The sequence below is a fragment of the Wolffia australiana genome, chromosome 10 (assembly GCF_029677425.1).
Source record: "Wolffia australiana isolate 7733 chromosome 10, ASM2967742v1".
NCBI lineage: Eukaryota > Viridiplantae > Streptophyta > Magnoliopsida > Alismatales > Araceae > Wolffia > Wolffia australiana.
In genome coordinates, this window is record NC_135844.1 from 14,553,532 (window position 1) to 14,576,981 (window position 23,450).

At 42.3% G+C, this 23,450-nt stretch overlaps 2 protein-coding genes across 2 annotated transcripts; one reads left to right on the forward strand and one right to left on the reverse strand.

The window, feature by feature from the left end:
• The first annotated feature begins 1,052 nt into the window (after positions 1–1,052).
• LOC144708898 (uncharacterized) lies at positions 1,053–6,048 on the forward strand. Its single transcript, XM_078582356.1, has 8 exons — positions 1,053–1,491; positions 1,587–1,738; positions 1,818–1,913; positions 2,001–2,063; positions 2,525–2,593; positions 2,671–2,845; positions 3,777–3,865; positions 5,697–6,048. The coding sequence occupies exons 1-8, from the start codon at positions 1,068–1,070 to the stop codon at positions 5,844–5,846; spliced, it is 1,218 nt and encodes a 405-aa protein (XP_078438482.1). The 5' UTR covers positions 1,053–1,067; the 3' UTR covers positions 5,847–6,048.
• Positions 5,970–11,881, reverse strand: LOC144708897 (Peptidase M20/M25/M40 family protein). Its single transcript, XM_078582355.1, has 10 exons — positions 11,505–11,881; positions 10,512–10,756; positions 9,818–9,926; positions 8,828–8,966; positions 8,689–8,746; positions 8,443–8,460; positions 7,613–7,735; positions 7,123–7,279; positions 6,216–6,249; positions 5,970–6,156 (listed from the first exon to the last, which is right to left on the reverse strand). Exons 1-10 carry the CDS (start codon positions 11,877–11,879, stop codon positions 6,041–6,043), a joined length of 1,374 nt encoding a protein of 457 aa, XP_078438481.1. The 5' UTR covers positions 11,880–11,881; the 3' UTR covers positions 5,970–6,040.
• Positions 11,882–23,450: the final 11,569 nt, after the last annotated feature.

Here is a 23,450-nt window from a genome sequence, read left to right on the forward strand (position 1 = left end):
AGTTCAAATACTAGTCAATTTCCTTTAAAGCATAAGGCGTAGCCTGTCACCCCGGGGGCCGGAAACTTAACCTCTCGATTAGGTTTAATTGATTCTATATAAATTAAGTTAGATATAGTTAATAACAAGTTTGCCAATAAAATTTAGTGGACATTTAAAGTTATAAAGTATATTGATATATGGGCATAGAAGGTCACACACATAATATTAGTCTAAATTTAAAGTTATAAAGTATTTTGATTTTTTTCCCACTTTTCCATCCAAGTACATACATATGACTGACAATTAAAACTACAAAATGTTTCTGCGCAGTCATCCATCCACCGATAAGGGCAGTACACATGACAGATTCGGACAAAACAGATGAAGCTTCATTGAGTACCAAAGAACCATAATCGGACTGGGGGGGGGGGAGACATACTCAACTAAAAACAAAAGGAGTAATTGTAGAAAGACCTATTTTTTGTACGAAGAAGCAAGTAAATGACATTTTTTTAAGCCAAGAATATTGGGCCTAAAAGTTCGTTTTGGGCCCAAACTGGCCCATTAAACCGGACCGTCGACGTGGCTCACCGAGATCCACAGCCGGAGCCGGATGCGCAACACGTCACCTACCCTCGTACCGCGAAAACTCCGTCTCATCCGACGGTCCTCGCATCCCCTCGCCTGGATCGGACGGTCAATAATTTTCAAATTTCGCTTTATATTCTACGGTTCAGATTTCAAACAACGGAAAGATTTTTTTGTATTTCCCACATTTTTTAATCCTCCCGCGGATAAAACCGGCGTAGATTTTCCAAACCCGGCCACTTGACTTTCACCAGCTGACGTGTCGACGTCTCATTCGCTCCCATCATGCCAGGTCACCATCCTCGTTATCTGGAGTCCACGTGGGGCGCGACTACTGGTTCAGAGAATTTCAAGGCGGGGCGGAGTCCATTCAGTCGCGGCCACGTCAGGAGATAAACGGACGGCTGAGATGGTCTTGTTCGATCATCGACGGGGACGGGGCGGATCGGACGGTCGGGAGGGCTTATCCGTGGACTCCACTGACCTCCTCCTACGGTATGAAAGGGGAGGACGAAGCTCGTGGCTATGGCGATTCAGGGAAGATGGAGCTCTCGCGAAGCCTATCGTTGCTCCGCCTCTCTCCTTCTTCCACGTGTACGTCATCCGCCTCGTCCTCTTCGTCCTGCCCGAGCTTCAGACCGTCGTCCTCCTCGCCGGCGGCGAGCTTCCAGAAGCTTCGACGGCGGCAGCCATGGCGGCGCAGCGCGGTGAAGGCGGCGGCGGAAGGCGGCGGAGATACCGTGGAGAGAATCTCGGGAGGAGATTCCAGATTCGGCGGCGCCGCCATGGAGATCTCCCCCGCGCCGGCGTCCGGTTCGTCATCCTCGTCGTCCGTCATCGAGCGGAGCTTCTCCCGCGGGGAAGCGGACGGCGCTGTCTGGGAGAAGCTCGAGGCGATCGTCCGGCTGAGCTATGGAATCGGTAGGAATTTTTCCCCCAATTTTCTGGGGTTTCAAGATCTGCGATCGATTTTGATCCGAATTTCGATCCGAATTTTCGTTTTTTTTGGTTTGCAGGAGTGTACGGGGCGATGGCGATGGCGGGGAACGTGATCTGTTCGGTGACCGGAGTCGATCCCGCGGGGGGATTTCAATTCTCGTTGAACGCGATCGTGGAAGGTCTCGGCTACGCCGCGCCCCCGATCATGGCGCTACTGTTCATCCTTGATGTAGGTTTCCCTTCCTCTTGCGATTCGTCTGTTCTTGATCATTGGCGAGAAACCGCCATGAATTTTGCTTCTTCTCCAGGACGAAGTGGTGAAGCACTCGCCCTACGCTCGGGCGATCAGGGACGTGGAGGACGAAGAACTCCGGAGCTTCTTCTACGGCATGTCCCCGTGGCAGGTGATCTTCTTCTTCTTCTTCCTAGAAATTCTGCTTCTTCTTTCTCGATCGAGCTCTGAAATCAAGCTAAAAAAAATTCTTCCGCAGTTTCTGCTGATCGTATCCGCGAGCTCGGTCGGGGAGGGGCTGTTCTACCGCGCCGCGATCCAGGTCAGAAACCAAATAAATAAAAAACCTGAAAAGTTGGATTAGAATTGCATTTGAGAAAGCGATCGATATAAACAGAAAAGCAGGGATAATTGGATTAGAATTGCGTTCTAGGGAGCGATCGATCAAAAAAAAACCCGGAAAATTGGCAAAGAATTGCGTTCTAGGAAGCGAAGCGATCGATCAATAACAAACCCCGGAAAATTGGATTAGAATTGCGTTCTAGGAACAGATCGATCGAAGAAAAAAACCCTTAAAATTGGGTTGGAATTGCGTTCTAGGAACAGATCGGTCAAAAAAGCAAAACCCGGAAAATTGGATTAGAATTGTGTTCTTGGAACAGATCGATCAGAAAAGAAAAACCCGGAAAATTGGATTAGAATTGCGTTCTAGGAACAGATCGATAAGAAAAACCGGAATTATTGGGAATTTGTGGATGTTGAATTGTTGTGTTTTTGGGGCAGGGATCGTTGGCGGACGTGTTCTTGAGGAGCACGGATCTGATGAAGGACGCCCACGGGATCGCGTCTCTGGTACGTCGTCCAACCCGTCATCTGATCGTCGTGTGGTACGTCATCGGTTCGTCATCTGATCGTTCGTATGGACGTAGACGGGGATGCTGCCGGTGTTCGTCCCGTTCGCCCAGGCGTTCGCGGCGGCGACGACGGCGGCGTTGACGGGATCGCTCTACTACGTGGCGACAACGCCCAAAGACCCCACCTACGTCGTCGCGCCCGTGCTCAGGAATCGCGCCGGCCGGGAAGACATGAAGAAGCTCTTCGCTGGTTCTTTCTCTCTCTTCTCTCTCTCTCTTTTCTGTCTTTTTCTCCCTTGTTTCTCTCTCTTCACCCTCTCTTCCTTCTCTCTCTCTTTTTCTGTCCTTTTCTCTCTAATTTCTTTCTCTTCACTCTCTCTTCTTTCGGTCTCTCTTTTTTTGTCTTTTTCTCTCTCCTCACTCTCTCTTCTTTCGGTCTCTCTTTTTTTATCTTTTTCTCTCTTCTCCCTCTCTTCACTCTTCCTCTCTGTCTCTCTTAGTCTTTTTTTTCTGTTTCTCTCTCCTCTTTCTCTCTTCTTGCTCTCTTCACTCTCTCTTCTTTCTGTCGTTATTTTATCTCATTTCTCTCTCTTCTTCCTTTCTTCACTCTCTCTTCTTTCTGTCGCTATTTTTTCTCTTATCTCTCCCTATTATTTCTCTCTTCTTTCTGTCCCTCGTTTTTATCTCATTTCTCTCTCTTCTTCCTCTCTTCACTCTCTTCTTTCTGTCGCTATTTTTTCTCTTATCTCTCCCTATTATTTCTCTCTTCTTTCTGTCTCTCGTTTTTATCTCATTTTTCTCTCTTCTTCCTCTCTTCTTTCTGTCGCTATTTTTTCTCTTATCTCTCTCTTCTTTCTGTCTCTCTTTTTTTATCTACTCTCTCTCTCTCTCTGTCCATTATTTCTCTCTCTTCTTTTTTCTCTCTATTATTTCTTTCTCCCTCTTCTTCCTCTCTTCACTCTCTCTTCTTTCTGTCTCTCTTTTTTTAATCTACTTTCTCTCTCTCTCTCTGTCTCCATTATTTTTCTCTCTATTATTTCTTTCTCCCTCTTCTTCCTCTCTTCACTCTCTCTTCTTTCTGTCTCTCTTTTTTCTCTCTCTCGATTCTTTCTCTCTCTTCTTTTCTCGCACTACGAGTATACGTGGTGGAACTGAGATGGTGGGTTTGGTTGGTTGGGCAGCGTGGTACGAGAGGAGGCAGCTGAAGAAGATTTATTCGCCTCTGCTTGAAGGACTCCTCGCGCTCTACCTCGGATTTGAGTGGATTCAGGTGCAATCCTTGACCTTCTCTCTCTAAAACTGGCTCGGTTTCTCTCTCTGCTTCTCTCTAAAACTTGCCGTGCTCTCTGTTTTCTCTCTCTCTCTCTCTCCTATTCTCTATATCAAAATTCTAAAGTTCGTTTTGCCTCTCTCTGAGACTGTCTTTCTGCCTCTTTTCCTCTCTCTCAAACTTGACCGTGGCCTCTTTGACTTGCTCTTATTTCTTATTTCTCTCACTAAGACTTGCTTTGCTTCTCTCCTAAAACTCGTGCTGCATGTCTACGGCTCTCTCATTCATTCTCGCTCTAAAACTTGCTCTGCTTCTCTCTCCTTTGTTCTATCTATAACCCACTTTGCGTCTCTGTGACTCTCTCTATCAAGGTGCTACTCCATCTTTCTCTTTCTTCCTGTCTTGTCTCCTCTCTCTCTCTCTGAAACTCGTCTGGTTTCTCTCGTTCTCTCTCTCTAAAATTTTCCCGCTCCTCTTTCTAAAATTCTGTTAAACTGCTCTCATTCTCTCTTATCTCCTTCACTCTCACTGCGCCTCCATAAGTCTCTCAATCACTGTCTGCTACTCTCTCTCTCAATTACTGTCTCTCTCTAAGCCGTGCACTGCTTTGATTTTTCTTGTTTTCTCCCTCCAAAATACCGTTCCGATTTTCTTGGTCCAAAACTTCTCGGCTCCTCTTTGCCTCCCTCCAAAACATGCTCCACTTCTCTCTCTAAAATCTCTATTCCTCTCTGTTCTACTCTCTCTCTCTAAAACTTGCTTTACGTTGGTTTTTCCTGTTTTACTCTACAAAACTCACTCCTATTTATCTCCCCGCATAATTTTCTCGACTTCTCATTCTCTTCATCCAAAACATGCTCCACTTCTCTCTCTAAAACCTCTCCATTACTCTCTTCACCTGTCTTTCTCCTTTATCTCTCTAAAACTTGACCTACTAGGACCTTTTCATTTCCTCTCTCTAAAACTTTGTCTGCTTCTCTCTCTCCCTCCAAAACCCCCACCCCCTCTCTCTAAAATTTGCTCGCCCACTCTAATTATTCTCTAAAATTTGCTCTCCTACCCTATTCTCTCTCTAAAGTTTGCTCTCCAATTATTCTCTCTAAAACTTGCTCTCCTACCCCATTCTCTCCTAAAACTTGCTCTCCTACCCTATTCTCTCTCTAAAGTTTGCTCTCCAATTATTCTCTCTAAAACTTGCTCTCCTACCCCATTCTCTCCCTAAAACTTGCTCTCCTACCCTATTCTCTCTCTAAAGTTTGCTCTCCAATTATTCTCTCTAAAACTTGCTCTCCTACCCCATTCTCTCCCTAAAACTTGCTCTCCTACCCTATTCTCTCTCTAAAACTTGCTCTCCTACCCTATTCTCTCTTCTAAAATTTGCTCTCCAATTATTCTCTCTAAAACTTGCTCTCCTACCCTATTCTCTCTCTAAAGTTTGCTCTCCAATTATTCTCTCTAAAACTTGCTCTCCTACCCTATTCTCTCTCTAAACCTTGCTCTCCGACCCTCTTCTCTTTTCTCAAGTTTGCTCTCCAATTATTCTCTCTAAAACTTGCTCTCCTACCCTATTCTCTCTCTAAAGTTTGCTCTCCAATTATTCTCTCTAAAACTTGCTCTCCTACCCTATTCTCTCTCTAAAACTTGCTCTCCTACCCTATTCTCTCTTCTAAAATTTGCTCTCCAATTATTCTCTCTAAAACTTGCTCTCCTACCCTATTCTCTCTCTAAAGTTTGCTCTCCAATTATTCTCTCTGAAACTTGCTCTCCTACCCTATTCTCTCTCTAAAATTTGCTCTCTCTCTCTAAAACTTGCCGTGTCTTTGTTAACCAGACGGGGAACATGCTGGCGCCGATGATAACGCACGGCATATACTCGGCGGTGGTGCTCGGCCACGGCCTGTGGAAGATCCACTACCACCGCCGCCGTCTCCGCCACCGTACCCAGCTCGTCCGCCCCCTCCTCCCCCCTCTCCAAGACTGAGTTTCCAACCACCACCGCGGCCGCCGCCTCCCACTGAGTTGTACATACAGGCCCATACGCATAGCTACGTATGCGCTTCTTATTTAGTGTGCATAACACCTACCTACTATATTCTCTGCCGGCTTGAGAAATATCCAACTCTACTAATTAAAATAGGCGATCTCAGTTTATTCTCTTTTTTTATTTATATATTTTTAATTTATACCTGCGGCTTCGAGCTGGGAGATGATGCTGACGAAGACCAGGTAGCCTTGGCACATGTCGGTTAGGAGACAGTACTCGTTCTTTGCATGGTAAGTTGACATTAATCCTGCACGCAGAGGTTCAGCTTAATGGTGTATGATCGGATGAAGGAGATGAAAATCTTACCGTATCCCGTCGTCTGGACGTCGAATCCCTCGTCCTGCTTACACATGCAAGAGAGGATGAGAGAGAGATGATGTCTTACTTGAATGTTAACGAGTTTATGAACATGCAAGAGTAGATGGTATACTCGCTGAAGGGTGTTCAGTGGATAAAGAAGATGTTGAGAGGGCGATGATATGAGAGATGAGAGATTGTTGGGAAGGAAAAACAGAGGCAGATGATGATGATAAACGATGATATGTTGATGATAATGATTCATTTGATGATGATGCCGCAGATAATAATGATACTTATGATGTTAATTGCGATACTGATAATCGTAGCATGGTGGTGTGAATATTAATGATGATGATAATGATCATGGTTCTATGATGATGTGTAAACTAACAATGATGATCATGATCATCATTCTTATGATGACATGATGCTTAATAATGATGCTACCGAGTGATGCGATGATTAACGATGATTAGGATCATGATTTTTATGATGATAAAGGTTTACTACGTGGTGTGATGCTTGACAATGGAGATGGTCATGGTAATGTGATGACACAGATCATGTAATGATTCTTATGATAATGTGATGCTTAATAATGATGATACAGATCATGATTCTTATTTCGATGTGATGATAAACGATGATTATGATCATGATTTTTATGATGACAAAGGTTACTACAATGGTGGAATGCTTAATGATGACGACGATCATGGTTCTATGATGATTATCATGATTGATGACGATTCTTATGATGCTGCGGTGATTAATAATGATGATATAGATCATGATTTTCATGATGTTAATGATTCTTATGACGGTGTGATGATTAAAGAAGATGAACAATGCATAAGTTGATGATGAAGATAATAATGATGGATATGACGATGATGGTGACTTGGATGAGGACCTGGAGGTCTCTGATCAAGGGAAGGGTGCCGGTGATCGAGTAGGGTTTGACATGGCCCACCACCTCCTCGGTGGCCTTGCATAGGACGTGGTAGCCCTTCGAGTCGAGGTTGCAAGCCACCCCCGACGTCATCGCCTCATGGAAAGTAATCTCCACCCTTTTTGCATTTTGATGATCGATTGTTAAATCATGACGCAATATACTAAAGATTCAATGAAAAGATGAATGAGCCCATAAATTATAATATACGGAAAGGGAGATTGAACAGAAATAACGCTATATCAACAAGATTTATTTATGGGTATGCATTAGAAATGTATGAGAAAAAAGCAGGCTTTGATTACAATCATAAAAAATATAAATCTTTAAATATTTAAAATGATGGGATCAAGGAAAATCTGATCGAAGAGATTAACATGAAACTGTATGCAACTATTCAAGTTGACGAGAATTGGAGGCCATGAATTGGGGAAATGGAGAAGAATAAAACCTGCCGGACAAATTTTCATCTGGAAGACAATATCTCGAGACCGGGCCTCGCGTGTCGAGCTTCTCTACGTTGGTGTTTATATTGTCCACGTACTCCTGCAGTTTTCTCACCACATCTTCCGGGCTGGAAAGTGACGGTTATTAAGAGTACCAGTGAGCGAAGAGAGATCACAGAGAGAGAGAGAGAGAGAAGAGTGCATGGGAGAGTGTGAGTATTTGTGTGCGTGTGAGAGGAGAGAGAGCGAGAAGGGAAAAGGTGCTTGTGTGTGTTAGAGAGAAACAGAAAAGAAAGAGATTGTTTCTGTGTGTATTAGAGAGAAAGAGAAGAAAAAGAGTGTATTAGAGAGAAAGAAGAGAAAGAGAGAAAGAGAGAAAGAGAGAAAGAGAGAAAGAGAGAAAGAGAGAAAGAGAGAAAGAGAGAGAGAAGAGAGAAAATAGTGTTTGTGTGCGTATGTCTGTGAGTGTGTTAGAGAAAAAGAGAAGAGAGAGTGTTAGTAAGGGAGAGAGAAGATTATGCGTGCTTATTTGGGTATGTGAGAGTGTGTGTATGTGTGTGAGAGAGAACCGTGTGTGCGTTTGTTTGCATGTGTGAGAGAGAGAAGAGATAGAGTGTGTTTGTGTGTGAGCAAGAGAGCGTTGGTGGTAGAGATATATGTATAAACATATAGATGGAAGATAAACATGGGTAAACAAGGATATGCATAATATATCAGTTGCATAAATTAGAATAATCAATGGTATAATTTTGATTGAGAGTTAAAGAGAAGTGATCGAGGATGAACTCTTTCACAGCTGTAATAAAGACAGATTAAGTAGAAAGAAAGCACTTGCCTGTAGAAGGGAGTCAACCTGCAAAAAGCCAACAACTTGATAATCAATTTCTCATCTTCATTCAATTATGAAATGCCACATAATTGATGGACGAGGCATGCAAAAAATTCTAATAAGGGAAACGTATCATAGATAAAAATAGTAGACGTGAAGGAAAATCACAAAATAATTATCGGATGGCGCACGATTTTTAGGTTATCAGCTGAAATTAAGAATAATCAAGCCGAGAAAAAAATAGAATAATACCTGACATCTCCAGAGATCGTGCATTCGCCAGGGATCTGGCTGATTCCACCTCCTGGATCTGGGATCGCTCATTGAAAATCAGATCAAATAATGCGGATTTTGTAAAGTTGCTCATTGAAAATCAGATGAAATAACTTACAGCTCCATTGCGTTGGTTTCATTGTTGATGGAGTAGCAAACCCATACACAGATTCCATTGGATGAGGAGGGAAGTCTTTATAAAATCGGGACTGAATTTCTTTGAGAGCTTCCATGGCCAGTTCCATTGGGTTCACCGCCTGTGCCCCCACTAGAGGTGAGTGTTTAGCATGTCTAATTTCTGCTCGAAACTAAGGTTTAGCAATCCCTAAATTTCATCGTTGTTGTCGTCATCGCCATCTCCATCGTCATTCATGTGCGGTTAGCATGAATGACAATGATAATGGCGATTCATCATCAACAAACAGATGATGATAACAATGGTGGCCCTAAGAAACTGGATGACAATAACAGTGATAGTCAATCTTAAGTGCTCAAAGCTCAGAACGATGAATGACAATGATCATGACGGCGACTCTTGGCAAATCGACGAGGATGACGAAAATGAAATGTTAAAATGCGCTATCTTAGCTTGGAAATGCTGGATGATGATGAAGGCTCTTGGAAATATTAAGTCGATAACGATGACAATTTGTCGTCAACCAATAGATGACAGTGATGACGAAGGCCATTAGAAACAAGATAATGATGACGCTGGCATGATTAAATGATCTATCTTGGCTTGGATATCTATTGATGAAAATGACAATGATGGTTCCCAGAAACCAGAAGACGATGATGATTCATCGACTGATGGATGAAAACTATGAAAACATTGACAGCCCTTGGACACCGTCATTATCATTGTCATCGAGATTGACATTTCCATCGGCATCACCATTGTCATTGTCCTTCTCACATTCATCAGCATCTCTTGGTTAGGCTAAAAACTTGGAAATTAATCCTTTTTTTTTTTTTGAAATAAGGATAGGGGAGATCACACAAAGTAGGTGACCTTCCCAGAACTTGAAAATTAATCTTGTTCGATCAACGATGCCCCGAGCAAGCAGTAAAAATTCAATGACAATGAGAGGATTTCAAGAGTACCCACCTTGTGTGGAAGACCGCTGTGGAATAGTTTCCCAGTGGCTCTGAGCCTCCAGGCAATCATACCTCCAGTGCCAATGCAAGGATGCTTGTCGGCTGTATCAATCCAAAATCTATAAAATATTTCACACACAATTATGAGATATTTTAATTTTCGTTGTTTAATTAAAAATTCATTGCAATGAGAATCATTGAAAGATATCGAGCTGAATATCCTCTGAAAACGGCATTGATTTTCATTCTCAGACTGAGCGGAAAAGGTTAAAAAAGAAGAAGAAAAGAAAAAATTGATGTTTATGGAGAAATAGCAACTTTGAACAGATTGTAATTGGGTCATATGAAATAATTTTTACTTGAAACTTTTAAAATTGGTAGAACACCATGAGAATTTCTTATACCTAATCTTTTAAGAAAATTCTTAGCTCACCCACTAAATAGATAAAATGTTGAACTATATATTTTTGGCTGAACAAACAAATAAATAATGCAATAAAGTAGACCAAAGCTAGGATTTCTTAAACGAACATCTGACGAATCATTTCTACTTCCAGTGGAAATATTAAGGGTTTTGATTTCGGATTTATTTATTTCATTACACGAGTTAACATCTCCGTGTCTCTTTCCATGAAACCAAGCATCAGAATTGAACAGAGTATAAAACATTGGATAAATTAATAAATTTTGAATTATTGACTCACAGAGGGCCTTTCTTGAGTTTTTCCAGAAGGCCATCTTTGACGAGCATGTCCACTCCGATCCCAGACTCAGACGAATTCTCCTCATTAGCGATGAACACTGCAACAATGGTGGACTTCAAAACTGGCTTATTCTGCCCTAATCTCTTCATGAGCTCCGTCACAAGCGCCACATGGCCTAAGCAGTCTGTTGTACCTCGCCCCCTCAGCTGATCCCCCTCCACACTCAGCGAAAAGGGATCAAAATCCTGCCAGTCAAAGATAAAATTCAAATATAAGAATCAAACACCCAAATCCTGCCACTCAAAGATAAGATTCAAAGATAACAATCAAAAATCAAAATCCTGACAACAAAGATAAGATTCACAGACAACGATCAAAGACTGAGATAAAGCAAAAAAAAGATAAGAATCAAACATCAAAATCCCGCCAATCAAAGAAAGATTCAAAGATAACGATCAAACACTAAAATCCTGCCAGATAAAGATAAGAATCAAACATCAAAATCCTGCCAATCAAATAGAAGACTAAAAAATAACAGTCAAACACTAAAGTCTAGCCAATCAGAGATAATTTTCAAAGATAACGATCAAACACCAAAATCCTGTCAACCAAAGATACCAATCAAACACCAAATCCTGCCAATCAAAGATACCAATCAAAACCAAATCCTGCCAATCAAAGATACCAATCAAACACCAAAATCCTGCCAATCAAAGATAAGATTCAACGATAAAAACAAGCACCAAAAATCTTGCCAAACATAGAGAAGAATCAAACATCAAGATCCAGAAAATCAAAGATAGGAATCAGACATCAAAATCCTGCCAATCAAAGACAAAGATCAGACATCAAACTCCCGCCAATCAAATATAGAAATCAAAGATAATAATCGAACATAAAAACCTGCCTATCAAAAATAAGAATAAAAAAACAAACTCCAGACAACAGGAATCATCAAATCGCCGAATCAAGTTCCTTCTAATCAAATCTAACCCAATCTTCGGGATTCGCGGGGACGACGTCCATGTGGCATCCAACGAACGACAGAATCCGATCATTGTCGGAGCCAGGGTACTCGACGATGAGGTTACCCCTGCCGTCGACATAGCTGACGTGACTGACAACGAGAGGACCGCCGGCGGCGCCCGGCGGTGGAGTGGTGCTGTAGGGAAGCAGAGAGTCGAGGACATGGCGGACGACGCGATCTTCCTTCGGAACGAGCTCCGGGGGATTGTTCTGAACATGGCGCGTCTCGCCGATGAGCTTGCCGAGGAGGGCAACGAACGCTTCCTTGTCGAGCTCGCCGAGCGTCTCCCTCAAGCGAGATCTGGAATCCTCTCCCGCCATTCTCTCAGTCTGGACCTCCATTGAAGCTGTTAGCTCCTATATATATATATCTGGCCTAGTAATCGCCCAACCGATATCCGTCCGGTATCCGGTATCGGACAACCGATGATATCAGATATCGGATATCGGTTGATATCAGATATCGGATATCGGTTGATATCAGTCTAGAAGGGGTTAGACGGATACCGGTATCGGATATGGGGGGGGGGCGTGAGGACGAATAGGGTCTCGGGTACCGGGTATCGGTTTTCCGACATCCGGATGTCGGAGACGGATACCGGATGCCGGATATTGGTTTTCGATATCGGAACTGGTATCGACAGTGAAAAATACAGTTTAAATATCAAGCTATGACTTACGTAAATAAGATTCAAATGGTTTTATTCTGTTTGAATCTCAGTTAATATGTAGAGTTTAAAATTTTTATTTTCTTCCAAATGGGATAACAGGATTCAAAGTTTAATGTAAACTCCTGTTATTCCACATGGACGAATTTAGAAATCTTTCTTTGTATATATTAAATGAATCCGACATTACATTAAACGGTAAAATTATATTATAATCTATATTCGCTATATTTATTGGCCCTTATATTTAGTCATTATTTAATATGTTATCACACGTCCAATAAATAGAAGCGAAAATTTCTATATTCTTCCATATGGGATAAAGGGATTCGGAGTTTAACACCAAACCTGAATCCAATTATCCCATATGGAAAAAAATAAAAATGTGTGGCTGTATATATTAAACGTGATGTATTAACTCTTAAAAAGTTCTCTCATAACTCTCTTGCCCACGATAAATCGATCTAATCGCTGAATAATTATCAAGTAATAATATTTTTAAGTATACTTTCGATGTGGATATCGAAAACCGATATCCACAACCGATATCCGATGTCATCATCCTCCCCCCTGAGACGAAGACAGATGCCGACATCGAGACGGATATCGACACTATAGCAACCGATATCCGATACCGATATCCGATATCTGGATATCGGAATGGACGGATACCAGAAAATTGACTTTCCGGTATCCGATACGGCATCCGTTCCTATACCGGCATCCGGTACTGGTATCGGGACGGGCAAACGCTAATATCCGCTTTGGCCTTTGGCCTCATATGAAAAATAATATTCCAAGTTTTTGAGTCCCTGACAGTATAGTTTGATAATATATTGTTTTTTTAATAAGCATTGTTAGTTCTTTAACACATGTTGAAGAAAATTAACATTTTAAGTTTTTGAGTCCCCAACAGTATAGTTCGATAACATATTGTTTTTTATAAGCATTGTTAGTTCTTTAACACATTTTGAAGAAATTTAACATTCAGTTAATCAAGACTTTAAACCTGTCATTTTAGTAGAGTAAGTGCATATCGTCTGGTCGGTTCCAATTTAGTGCAGTGTGTAGTGCTGTTAGCGCACGATCGTCGGGGATGTGGACAAAGGAGGGGACTGGACGAAGATTTTCCTGTCCAGCATCCCAATTTTTAGAAGTTTGTCCAAATCATCCTGTCCAGAGTTTGTCCTGTCCTAAATATTTCCGTCTCTGTCCTGTTCCGTCCGAAAACTGTCCCGTCCCACGTCGGGGACAAGGCATTGAATTAGGCCACTCAGAATTTGACACATGGCATAGCAGTGTCAAATTCTAGCAGAAACCATCCCGTCCGCCATCCATGGATGACACAATCGTCCCGTCCATGAATGGGCAGATCATTCTTCACGTCCGAATTCCTGGACAGGACAATTTTTTCGTCCACAAACAAAAAGTTACCGTCCCGTCCATATCCATGCACCATATCACTCCTTCCCTCTCTCTTTTCACTCCTCCCTCACTTCCCCTTCTCTCTTAACACATCTCTCATACCCCCCCTCCCCTTCTTTTCACTCCCTCTCTTCCTTTCCACCCGTCTCACACCCTCTTTCTATTCATACTTCTCGCATTCCCCCTCTTTCTCCTCACCCATCTCCCCACCCTTCTCTCACTCCCCCCCTTCTTCCACTCCCTCTCTTCCTCTTCACCCATCTCTCACTTTCCCCCTCCCTCTCTTAACACATCTCTCACTCCCCCCCTCTCACTCCCTCTCTTTCTCTTCACACATCTCTCACTCACCCCACTCTCACTCCCTCTCTTTATCTTCACCCATCTCTCCCTCCCTTGCTCCCTCTCTTTCTCTTCACCCATCTCTCACTCCCTTGCTCCCTCCATTCTCTTCACCCATCTCTCACTCCCTTGCTCCCTATCTTTCTCTTCACCCATCTCTCATTCCCTTGCTCTCCACCCCTCTCACTTTCCCCTCTTCTTATGAAGACAAATTATTTTTTCTTTTATCTTTTGATGCAATGAAACTATATAGAGGGCTTCAAATGCAGAATCTTATTTGGTAAATCTTTTTATTATTCATTTTTGTCCACTGCCAGAGATTTCTATTTTTTTTTGGAATAACTGATTCATAAATGTTATTCATTCTGAATTTTCCAATGCATGCTCCTTTCATGGTTATAAAAATAGAGTAATGGAGTCTACATCGGGTACCATCCTGAATTCCGCTACTTGGGCTACGCCGAAAGTATCTGCTGAATACCTCATGATAGAAATCAGACAACTCGTCCCAAAGCACAAGGCGCAATCAGTCTAAAATTTTGGATCAATTTATAGAAATTTACCCTGAAGAGTACCAGCATATGACTTCTCAAACACAAAATCCCACACACAAGGTCATCATCGAGCAAAATAAAGATATGAGCACAAATGTGTTGTGGAGAGATCTGGAGAAAGCCCATCGTAAAGTGCATGATGACATTAAGGGTGTTCCTGAAAGCAGATAACACTTCTCTAATATGACTTACACTCCAACAAGTTGTACCTACGCATCTCCACCGTGGAGCAAACTAGAGAGAAATTTGTTAGGTTTATCTGCCATAATGATCTGCCTTGGAGACTAGTAAAAGGGAAGTCCTTCCGAAGACTGTGCTTTATGGGACACAAGTGGTGGGGGATGTCCTTGGTCTGGATGTTGTGAAAGCGAGGACATAAAGGATGTCTATAGAAATGAAAGAAAAAATAATGGTCATGTTTGATGATGTCCACAGTGTCTCTCTTACTGTAGATGCTTGGACATCCCGAAATAACATTGCCTATGAAGCACTGCCAATTGGATTGACAACCACTAGAAGCTCTGTGAGCTACTTCTTGGCCTATGAAAAACCAAAGAATCATATAGTGGTACAAGCCTGGCGATGATTATCATGGAAGTTGAATACGAATATGGCATGGAGCCAACACTTTGCGCCATTACTACAGACAATGCATCTAACAACAAAAATATGGTAGCCGTCATTGTAGATTCATTGAAGACTATGAATCCTCAATTTACCATGGAATGTCACGTACTTTGCATCGCCCACAACCTCAACCTCATAGTCTAGGACGGATTGAAGAATATTCGTAATCTAGAGGCAGAAGGGAGTAGTATTCTGCATTCATGGGATTTCCATATAGATGCATTGCTAGATGCCGATCAACCATTTCAATCACCCATGGATGATAGTACAATGTCCAAACTTGCACCTTTTGAAGTTGTTGCTCAGGTGAGAGCCATCTTTATTGCCATTAGGGCTCCACACAACTAATGGAGAAATATTTTGATCTTTGCAAAATATTTGAACTTCAAAATTCAAACAACATAAAGGTTGACTGCCCAACGCATTGGAACATCACGCATGACATGTTAGAGAGCGCTCTTTCCAAGAGAGAAGTGCTCTACAATATGGCTCCATGATTGATAACATCAAATTAGATCAATAAAATTATGTTTTTATACTTATTTTTACCATATTTTTATATTTTCACCAGTATTATTCACCATTTAAGGATTCCTCACATATTCTTGGAGTTTTATTTGAAAAAAAAGGACTTAGGTAGATACAATGGTGGATTTGGGATACAAATGGGAGGAAAGGAGAAAATGAAGCCATCTAATGGATAATAAGAAGATACCCAATACACAAGAAGTCCACTTTAGAAGCCCATTAAAATACCCTTAAAGACCGGGTCAACTAAAGGCAAAAATTGTGGAACTAACCCAAAATTTGAATTGAAAAGCCCATTCTATAATTTGGAAAGGTGGTAACGTGGGTCTAGGATGGAAATAAAGAAATCCTAGCCCTCCAAACCCATGAAATTAAATCCAATGGCTGGGAGAGCTAGGGCACTTATATTTATTCTCTTCTCCCTTTCTTTTTATCTCTTCTTAGATTTATGCTCCCAACTTTTTGGAAGCCTAGTGCATCAGATTTCTTTGATCCATCTTATTGTTCAAGAGTTTGGGAGAGAGAGAGAGAGAGTTCAAGGGTGATTAAGATTCTAGGAGAAATAACACCTCTTGGCCCTTGGGGAAGTGACAACAAGGTTTGATTTGCATTTTCTCACATTTTTCTCTAGGTAAAAATTCAATTGGATAACCTAGACTTTAAAATTTCCAACACAAAAAAAAACTAAAAAATTCCTTTTGTGGCAAAATTTACACTAAAAAATTCCTTTTGTCGCAAAAGTTACACTAAAAATTTCATTTTGGAGAAGTGACAACAAGGTTTGTGTGATCCCCTGAATGTTTGATTTGCATTTTCTCACACTTTTCTTTAGGTAAAAATTCAATTGGATAACCTAGACTTTAAAATTTCCAACACATCAAAAAACACTAAAAAATTCCTTCTGTCGAAAAAGTTACAGTGTTTTCAGCCTATTACCCGTCTCGCAGAGGGTCATCGCCCACAAATTGCGACCGAATGTTTTCTTCAATGATAAATCTTATTTATTGCCCTAAAAAATCTACTAAAAAACATATTTAATATTTATAACTTATCTAAAATAAAATTAATATGTATTTCATTTATTTAAAATAGTTTTTTCTAGTTTTCATTTTTTTCATTGATTTTCCTATTTAGAAAAATACTAAAACTCAAAAAAATATAAAACCTCCTAAAATAATTATCTTGAAATATTATTTGAAATGAAATTTACTGTCTCATTAACTGATCCTTGTGGATTCAACCCTTACTTACCTTATTTTAAGTAAGAAAAATTTATAAATATTGTCGCATAAATGAGAGCTTTAAAATTACTTATTTAACCCAAATTTGGTTTATCAACGATTCATCTCGACGACAACAAAGGACTAAAACATTCGTCAAAATGACTTGGCGATGCTTGATGAATATGTGGGCATCTTCCGTCCATTGTGTGAGTGTTATGAATTTGTTTGTTCAATAAAGAAATTATCTATCACTGAAGTTACAACGTTAGTCTCTACACTCATAACCCACCTCAAAGACGCTATGCATAATTCAGGGGAATTATTGTAATTAGAGTAGAGGGATGCATTACAAATGACATGCAGTGCAGTACATACTAAGTTGATGTAGTACCCAATCTTACTATGGCGCAATCAAACCTTTAGTAGTGTGGCGATGTTGGATCCATTTTTAAAATTAGAGGTAATGGACCCATCATGTCGCTAGAAAGTGCTCTCCAATCTTGGAAGTATCTTGGACTATACATTAGATACAGACAAATGTGACTATGAGTTGGAGCAGGGAAAATTGTTACAAGTCTGACAACCACCACATTACGCCACCTCTACATGTTAGTTTACATGACCTGGCTATCATCATCAACCACGCCTTACGTCCATGCAAGAGCTGGAGAAGTACCTCAATATCCCATGCAGCGAGGAGGAAGATACCCCTTGAGTTGGTGGAAGGAGGTCGACACATGATACTTGCCAAAGTTGTCCAAAATTGCGCTCCAGTTTATTGTCGCAATGCCGACAAGCGCACTAGTGAAATGACTTTTCTCTATCTTCTGAGGCATCACCACATATCAAAGATCACACCTTGACATAGAGAGAATTGAGATGCTGATGATGTTGTGAGAATTTTTTGTTGTCCATACCAATGCCCCTTAGACTACAATGATGACGATGATGACAATTTATGTGCCGATAAGTTATGCTCAATCACTTTAATTATTTTGAGTAATTATATACTCAACTATGTGATGGAAATATAAGTGGCCAACAAGCCAATCACACATTTCATATCTCGTTCTATGTTCATTAATAGAACATATTCAATTTAGAGTGTGTGTGATGCTTATAATGAAGTCTATGAATACAAAGTGAATGTGATGCTTATAATGAAGTCTATGAATACAAAGTGAATTGTGATGAGATCGTAATACAAAGATCACTAGTCTTTAAGCACATATTCTAAATATTCCTATTAGAAGAATACTTGAGAAGGACATCAAAGTATCCGTATAGAATAACACTATATATCCTCACTCGTATGATGAGTATGACCGTTCCCGTATCCATTTTTGGGGAGACAGTAATGATAGTAATTTTTGTGCTATTTAGTGGAAAGAGTTCGCGAATTAGTCCGTACGAATTTCTGAATGGTATTATACATAACTGTCAATCAGGTTGATTCATGTGACGGTTGTGTAAGTGGCCCTTAGACTTGAGACACCAAAGACGTTTTGTGGATGAACGGTTGTATTTTGTCTGTGGCCAACATGTCTCTAATGATGGGATTCTAAACGGTCGTAGTTCGGGTGCATCAAGAGGTTCACAATTACAATTGAGTGATCAAAATGGGATTGTCCACCCTCGGTATAAGAGGTGACAGCTCAAGGAAGATGATGCAATGAAGTCTTTGGACAAGACATTGAAATATCAGAGAAGAGTTCTACGATGATTTCCAAACGCATCATTACTAAGTGGGATGAGCAATTAGGGTTTGAGAGTTGACCACACCCTAAGTCATCCTAGGAGTGTTAATTGGATGAGGGACTATACATATACGGTAACCAACCGATGATGAACATGTTCCAAGAGTGAGTCGATATACACTTCTTTGTATCTTCTACAGCACGAGGTGTAGCTTAGCACCCCAGTGTTGGAGACTCAACCTATCGATTGGGTTAAACTAATACGACATTAATTAATCTATAAGATGATATAGTTAATTAATTTGGAAGGCCAATAAAGGTTATTGGGCCGCTCGAGCCATTAACTAGACTGATACATAGGCCTATAGGGTCACACACAAATGGTCTTTAGACGTTGGAAGATATACTTTTAGGAGTTTTTATGAAAAATAGCCACATAGTATAAATAAGGGGAGGCCTGAATGATATTCACCCTAGCCAGAATTTTTCAGGGGTCTTCCCCTTCTTCTCCCTTCCCCCACACCTCCTCTCCACTCTCGCTGCTATTGGGACGACGTATTGATGGCGACGGAGGTTGAATAAGGCTTGTCAATGAGAAGGAGAAAATCCAACATGTCGAGGACTGCATGGATACGTCTAGAGGCTGCACACTTGAGAAGCTTGACTCTTCTCTCTCCGAGATCCAAGAAATCACAGATGCAATCTGTGATGAGGTACTTTGTTCAATGATTTTGTCAATGATGTTTGGATTCTGTTATGAGTTTTCTGCTGCGTGGAATACTCATCTTCATCTAGATCTAGGCTTGTAGAACCCATCACTAAGAGTAATGTCTACTCCATAGAACAGAACAACGAAGGGGAACACCCGGAAGGCGCTCAATGGGATGCAACATGCATCTTTAGACCCATCAAAGGTGAGGTCGAACTGCTCTTCAAACTACTGGTTCTATTTCCACAACAAAATACGACTATCTATCATGATTATTTTATTTCTTAATGACTTGTTGTAGGAATGCTATTATAATTTGAGATCTAAGCATGGCTTAATTTTTTCGCTCTTTATATGCATCCCTTCCATCTCACTCTCACATTATATGTTTCTCTCTATTTTCCTTTCTTACCCGTGTACACAAAGTGGGAGCCTGAGTGTTAGTGGCAGATGGGGAAGAAGCCGTATTGGATATTGGATCTATTTTCCTCTATTAGCTGTTTGATGCCTTGGATGAAAGCCCAAGCGTAGGGTCAACTACATTGAGCAGCACACCTCCTTGTGCAAAGTGAGTTAACTATGTTGACATATATGCGATCACCATTTAATCAATTTCTAATAGAAGTTGAAGATCAACTCCTAATTTTATATCCTTTGAGGAAGATTTATTCAACCTATGATTTATCGCTTCTCGGTAATTTACTTACAACTTGGTCTAATGCTCCGGTCAGTTGATTCACTTGGAAAATGACAAAGCCTTTTCAGTTTGGTGCGATAATTCAAGGAGATTTTTTTTAGTATATGGTTTTTCGGCTTTTAATGTACTACTTCATTCAATACTGGCGTGTGTTAAAGAGCTCTACATCCGTCATTTTTGGATAATCTTTCCAAGTTAATGATGATCTCGAAAGATGAGTTGTGCCCCTAGAGCTTTTAGGAGTACAAAGAAATACGTAAGCAAGAACCAAACAGTTTCTGGATATTTTTTTTGCCATAAGTAAACATTTAGAATTAGAAGTCCACCTCCTATGCGCATGAGCTCGCTTATCGCACATTTATTTAATATACTTGGGCACATAAAACACAGGGCATAAAATAATGGTTTTGGAGCATTTTTTTCTTCAGCTAGATATTCTCTGGTGCCCTTATTGATATTCCTTGAAAATATAAATATTTCCTATATCCAATGGTTATGCAAAGCCAAAAGAACACAAGTTTTTGCATCAGTAAACTGACGTTGCCACAATTTTTTTGCGCCATAATTTTTTTGCATAGGAGCAGTAACAGTGCTAAATAAGATCCTAATGAAGATGGAAGAAACCTCTTCTACCATGACCTTGTCATCAGAGACAAAGCACTCCACCACTCCAAGAGCTTTCTCTACAGCACTCGACATTAGCAACTGGTTAGAATTGTAGCATTTGACGCAAGATGTATCCATAAAAATAATAAAAAGAAAAAAATAAACTGACATTTTTATTTTTCCCTTAAAAATGGGGGGTTTTCTGTAAACCTACATTTTTTTGTTCGTTCGTAAACCGACATTTTTGCTCATCCCTCACAAAAGGGGGAATACTTTTTATACCTCACAAGTCAATGTAAGTGAAAATTAACTATCCGTAAAAAAATTAAAGTAAATAACATAATTTTTTTGTGCTTCCTTTATTATCCCTCGTTCGAGGCCTTAAGACAGGACGACTTCTTCGCCTCAGGTCGAGAAAACCGTCCTGTCATTCGTCTTATGGATGAATTTCTATTCCGTTATTCATCTGACCTTGCAGATGTGTTTTTTCGTTCTGGGACTGCAAAACTGTCCCGTCCGCATTATTGCACTATACCGACTAGGGAAGGGCACAGTTCGGTGTTTTGCAAAAAACATAAACCTTGACCTGAAGTTCAGTCCAGTCTCGGCCTCGGTCTCGATCCAGTTTGGTCCCAGTCAATCATGTTGACTATTCAATGAGAAAGTCAATGTCAGGTTGACTTGGTCTACTCATTGCATCAAAGATGTGAATTTCTCCTCGGGTGCAGAAATAGTGTTTGGTAGAGAGAGAGAGAGTGACGTAGGACGACTACGGGTAGTACGACTATGGGATAGATGACGAAGGATGGGACGACGGGATAGATGGGCTGACTACGAGAAGGTGGACGGCTAAGGATGGGGCGGATATTTGAGGGATAAAACAACCACAGAAATCACACGGTCGGATTCGGACTTTAAAACCGATGAAAATCTGGTGGTGCAGCTCCGACCCTTATCGAGGGTGGGAGTACTGTCTTCCCCCACCGCGACGATGCCAAGCACCGAAATCAATATGACGAATTCGTGTCGCGAAGAAACACTCGAGAAGAAGAGAGAAGAGGTAGAAAATCCAAACCAAATCTAAGTCTGAACGGAGAACACTTCGACACCAGAGAGTTCAGGCGTACCTCGGCACCGTAGTGCGTGAAGAGGATGCGGGAAATTCTGATCGTGACGCGGCTGGACGAATCCGGGCGTTGTGAGGCCCACTGGACGATGGGATCTGGACGTTCCAGGCGTTGAATGGCCCTGGTTGAGACTCGGCCTGGTTGCTCAAATGCCGGAGTGCTTGGGCGTGGGCGTCGTTGGCGGGACGACTGACGTGCGCTACGACAGGGTGTCGTGGATCCAACTGCGCGGTCAGTTGGCGGGGGGTCAAGGGGGGAGTGGCCCCCTTGTGGGGTATGGGGCAGCGCCCCGAAACCTAAACGGTATGCCCCGCTGTATGAGGCTTCGAGGGCGTCCGAAGCGTGGATGACAGGCATGCAGCGTCCCGGGCGGGCGGCCAGGGGCGGCCCTGGGCGGCCTTGGATGGGCGGCCTGGGCGGCCCTGGCGGCCTTGGGCGGCCTTGGCTGGGGCGGCCTGGGCAGCCTTGGGCGGTCTTGGCTGGGGCGGCCTGGGCGGCCCTGGCAGGGCTGCCTTGGTTGGGGCGGCCTGTGCAGCCCTGGCAGGGCTGCCTGGGCGGCCCTGGCGATGCTGCCTGGGCAGCCTTGGGCGACCTTGGCTGGGCCGGCCTGGGCGGCCTTGGCGGGGCTGCCTGGGCGGCCTTGGGAGAGAGAGAGGGTGAGAGGGAGAGAGAGAAAGAGAGAGAGGATGGCGAGAGAGGAAGGAGAGAGGATGGAAGGCCGACGTCGCGAGGCAGCGGCGGCGGCGAGGGCTAGGGTTAAGACGGGTAGGGGAGGCTGGGCAGTCCTCCAAGAAGAGTTAAACAAAACTCAATTCTTGAAATTATGACTGCCTAAGTGTTTCTTGAAAACAATGGCCTATATATAGGCCTTGGAGGAAAGAGAAAATGACGAGAAATTAGAGACGAGAAAGTAAAGACGTGCGTCGTGTCACGCCAAAGGGCAGTTGTGGATCTGCCTGCCGCGTGTCATGGCGCGTACGCATCTTGAGGAGACGTGCTTGTCGGCGACTGCGGCGTGTTGACTTTGGTGTTGACTTCGGTTGGACGTGGTGGGTTGACTTCGCCGTTGGGTCCATAGTAGACGTGTTGACTCCGATTGACCGAGGCGACGCGTTCGACGGTGATGTGTTGGGGAGAGAGAGAGAGAGAGAGAGAGAGAGAGAGAGAGAGAGAGAGAGAGAGAGAGAGAGAGAGAGAGAGAGAGAGAGAGAGAGAGAGAGAGAGAGAGAGAGAGAGAGAGAGAGAGAGAGAGAGAGAGAGAGAGAGAGAGAGAGAGAGAGAGAGAGAGAGAGAGAGAGAGAGAGAGAGAGAGAGAGAGAGAGAGAGAGAGAGAGAGAGAGAGAGAGAGAGAGAGAGAGAGAGAGAGAGAGAGAGAGAGAGAGAGAGAGAGAGAGAGAGAGAGAGAGAGAGAGAGAGAGAGAGAGAGAGAGAGAGAGAGAGAGAGAGAGAGAGAGAGAGAGAGAGAGAGAGAGAGAGAGAGAGAGAGAGAGAGAGAGAGAGAGAGAGAGAGAGAGAGAGAGAGAGAGAGAGAGAGAGAGAGAGAGAGAGAGAGAGAGAGAGAGAGAGAGAGAGAGAGAGAGAGAGAGAGAGAGAGAGAGAGAGAGAGAGAGAGAGAGAGAGAGAGAGAGAGAGAGAGAGAACAGCCCTCCATGGAGGCCCTCCTAGAGCAGCCCTACGTCGTCGAGTTCACGCAGCAAGAGCACATGTGCGATG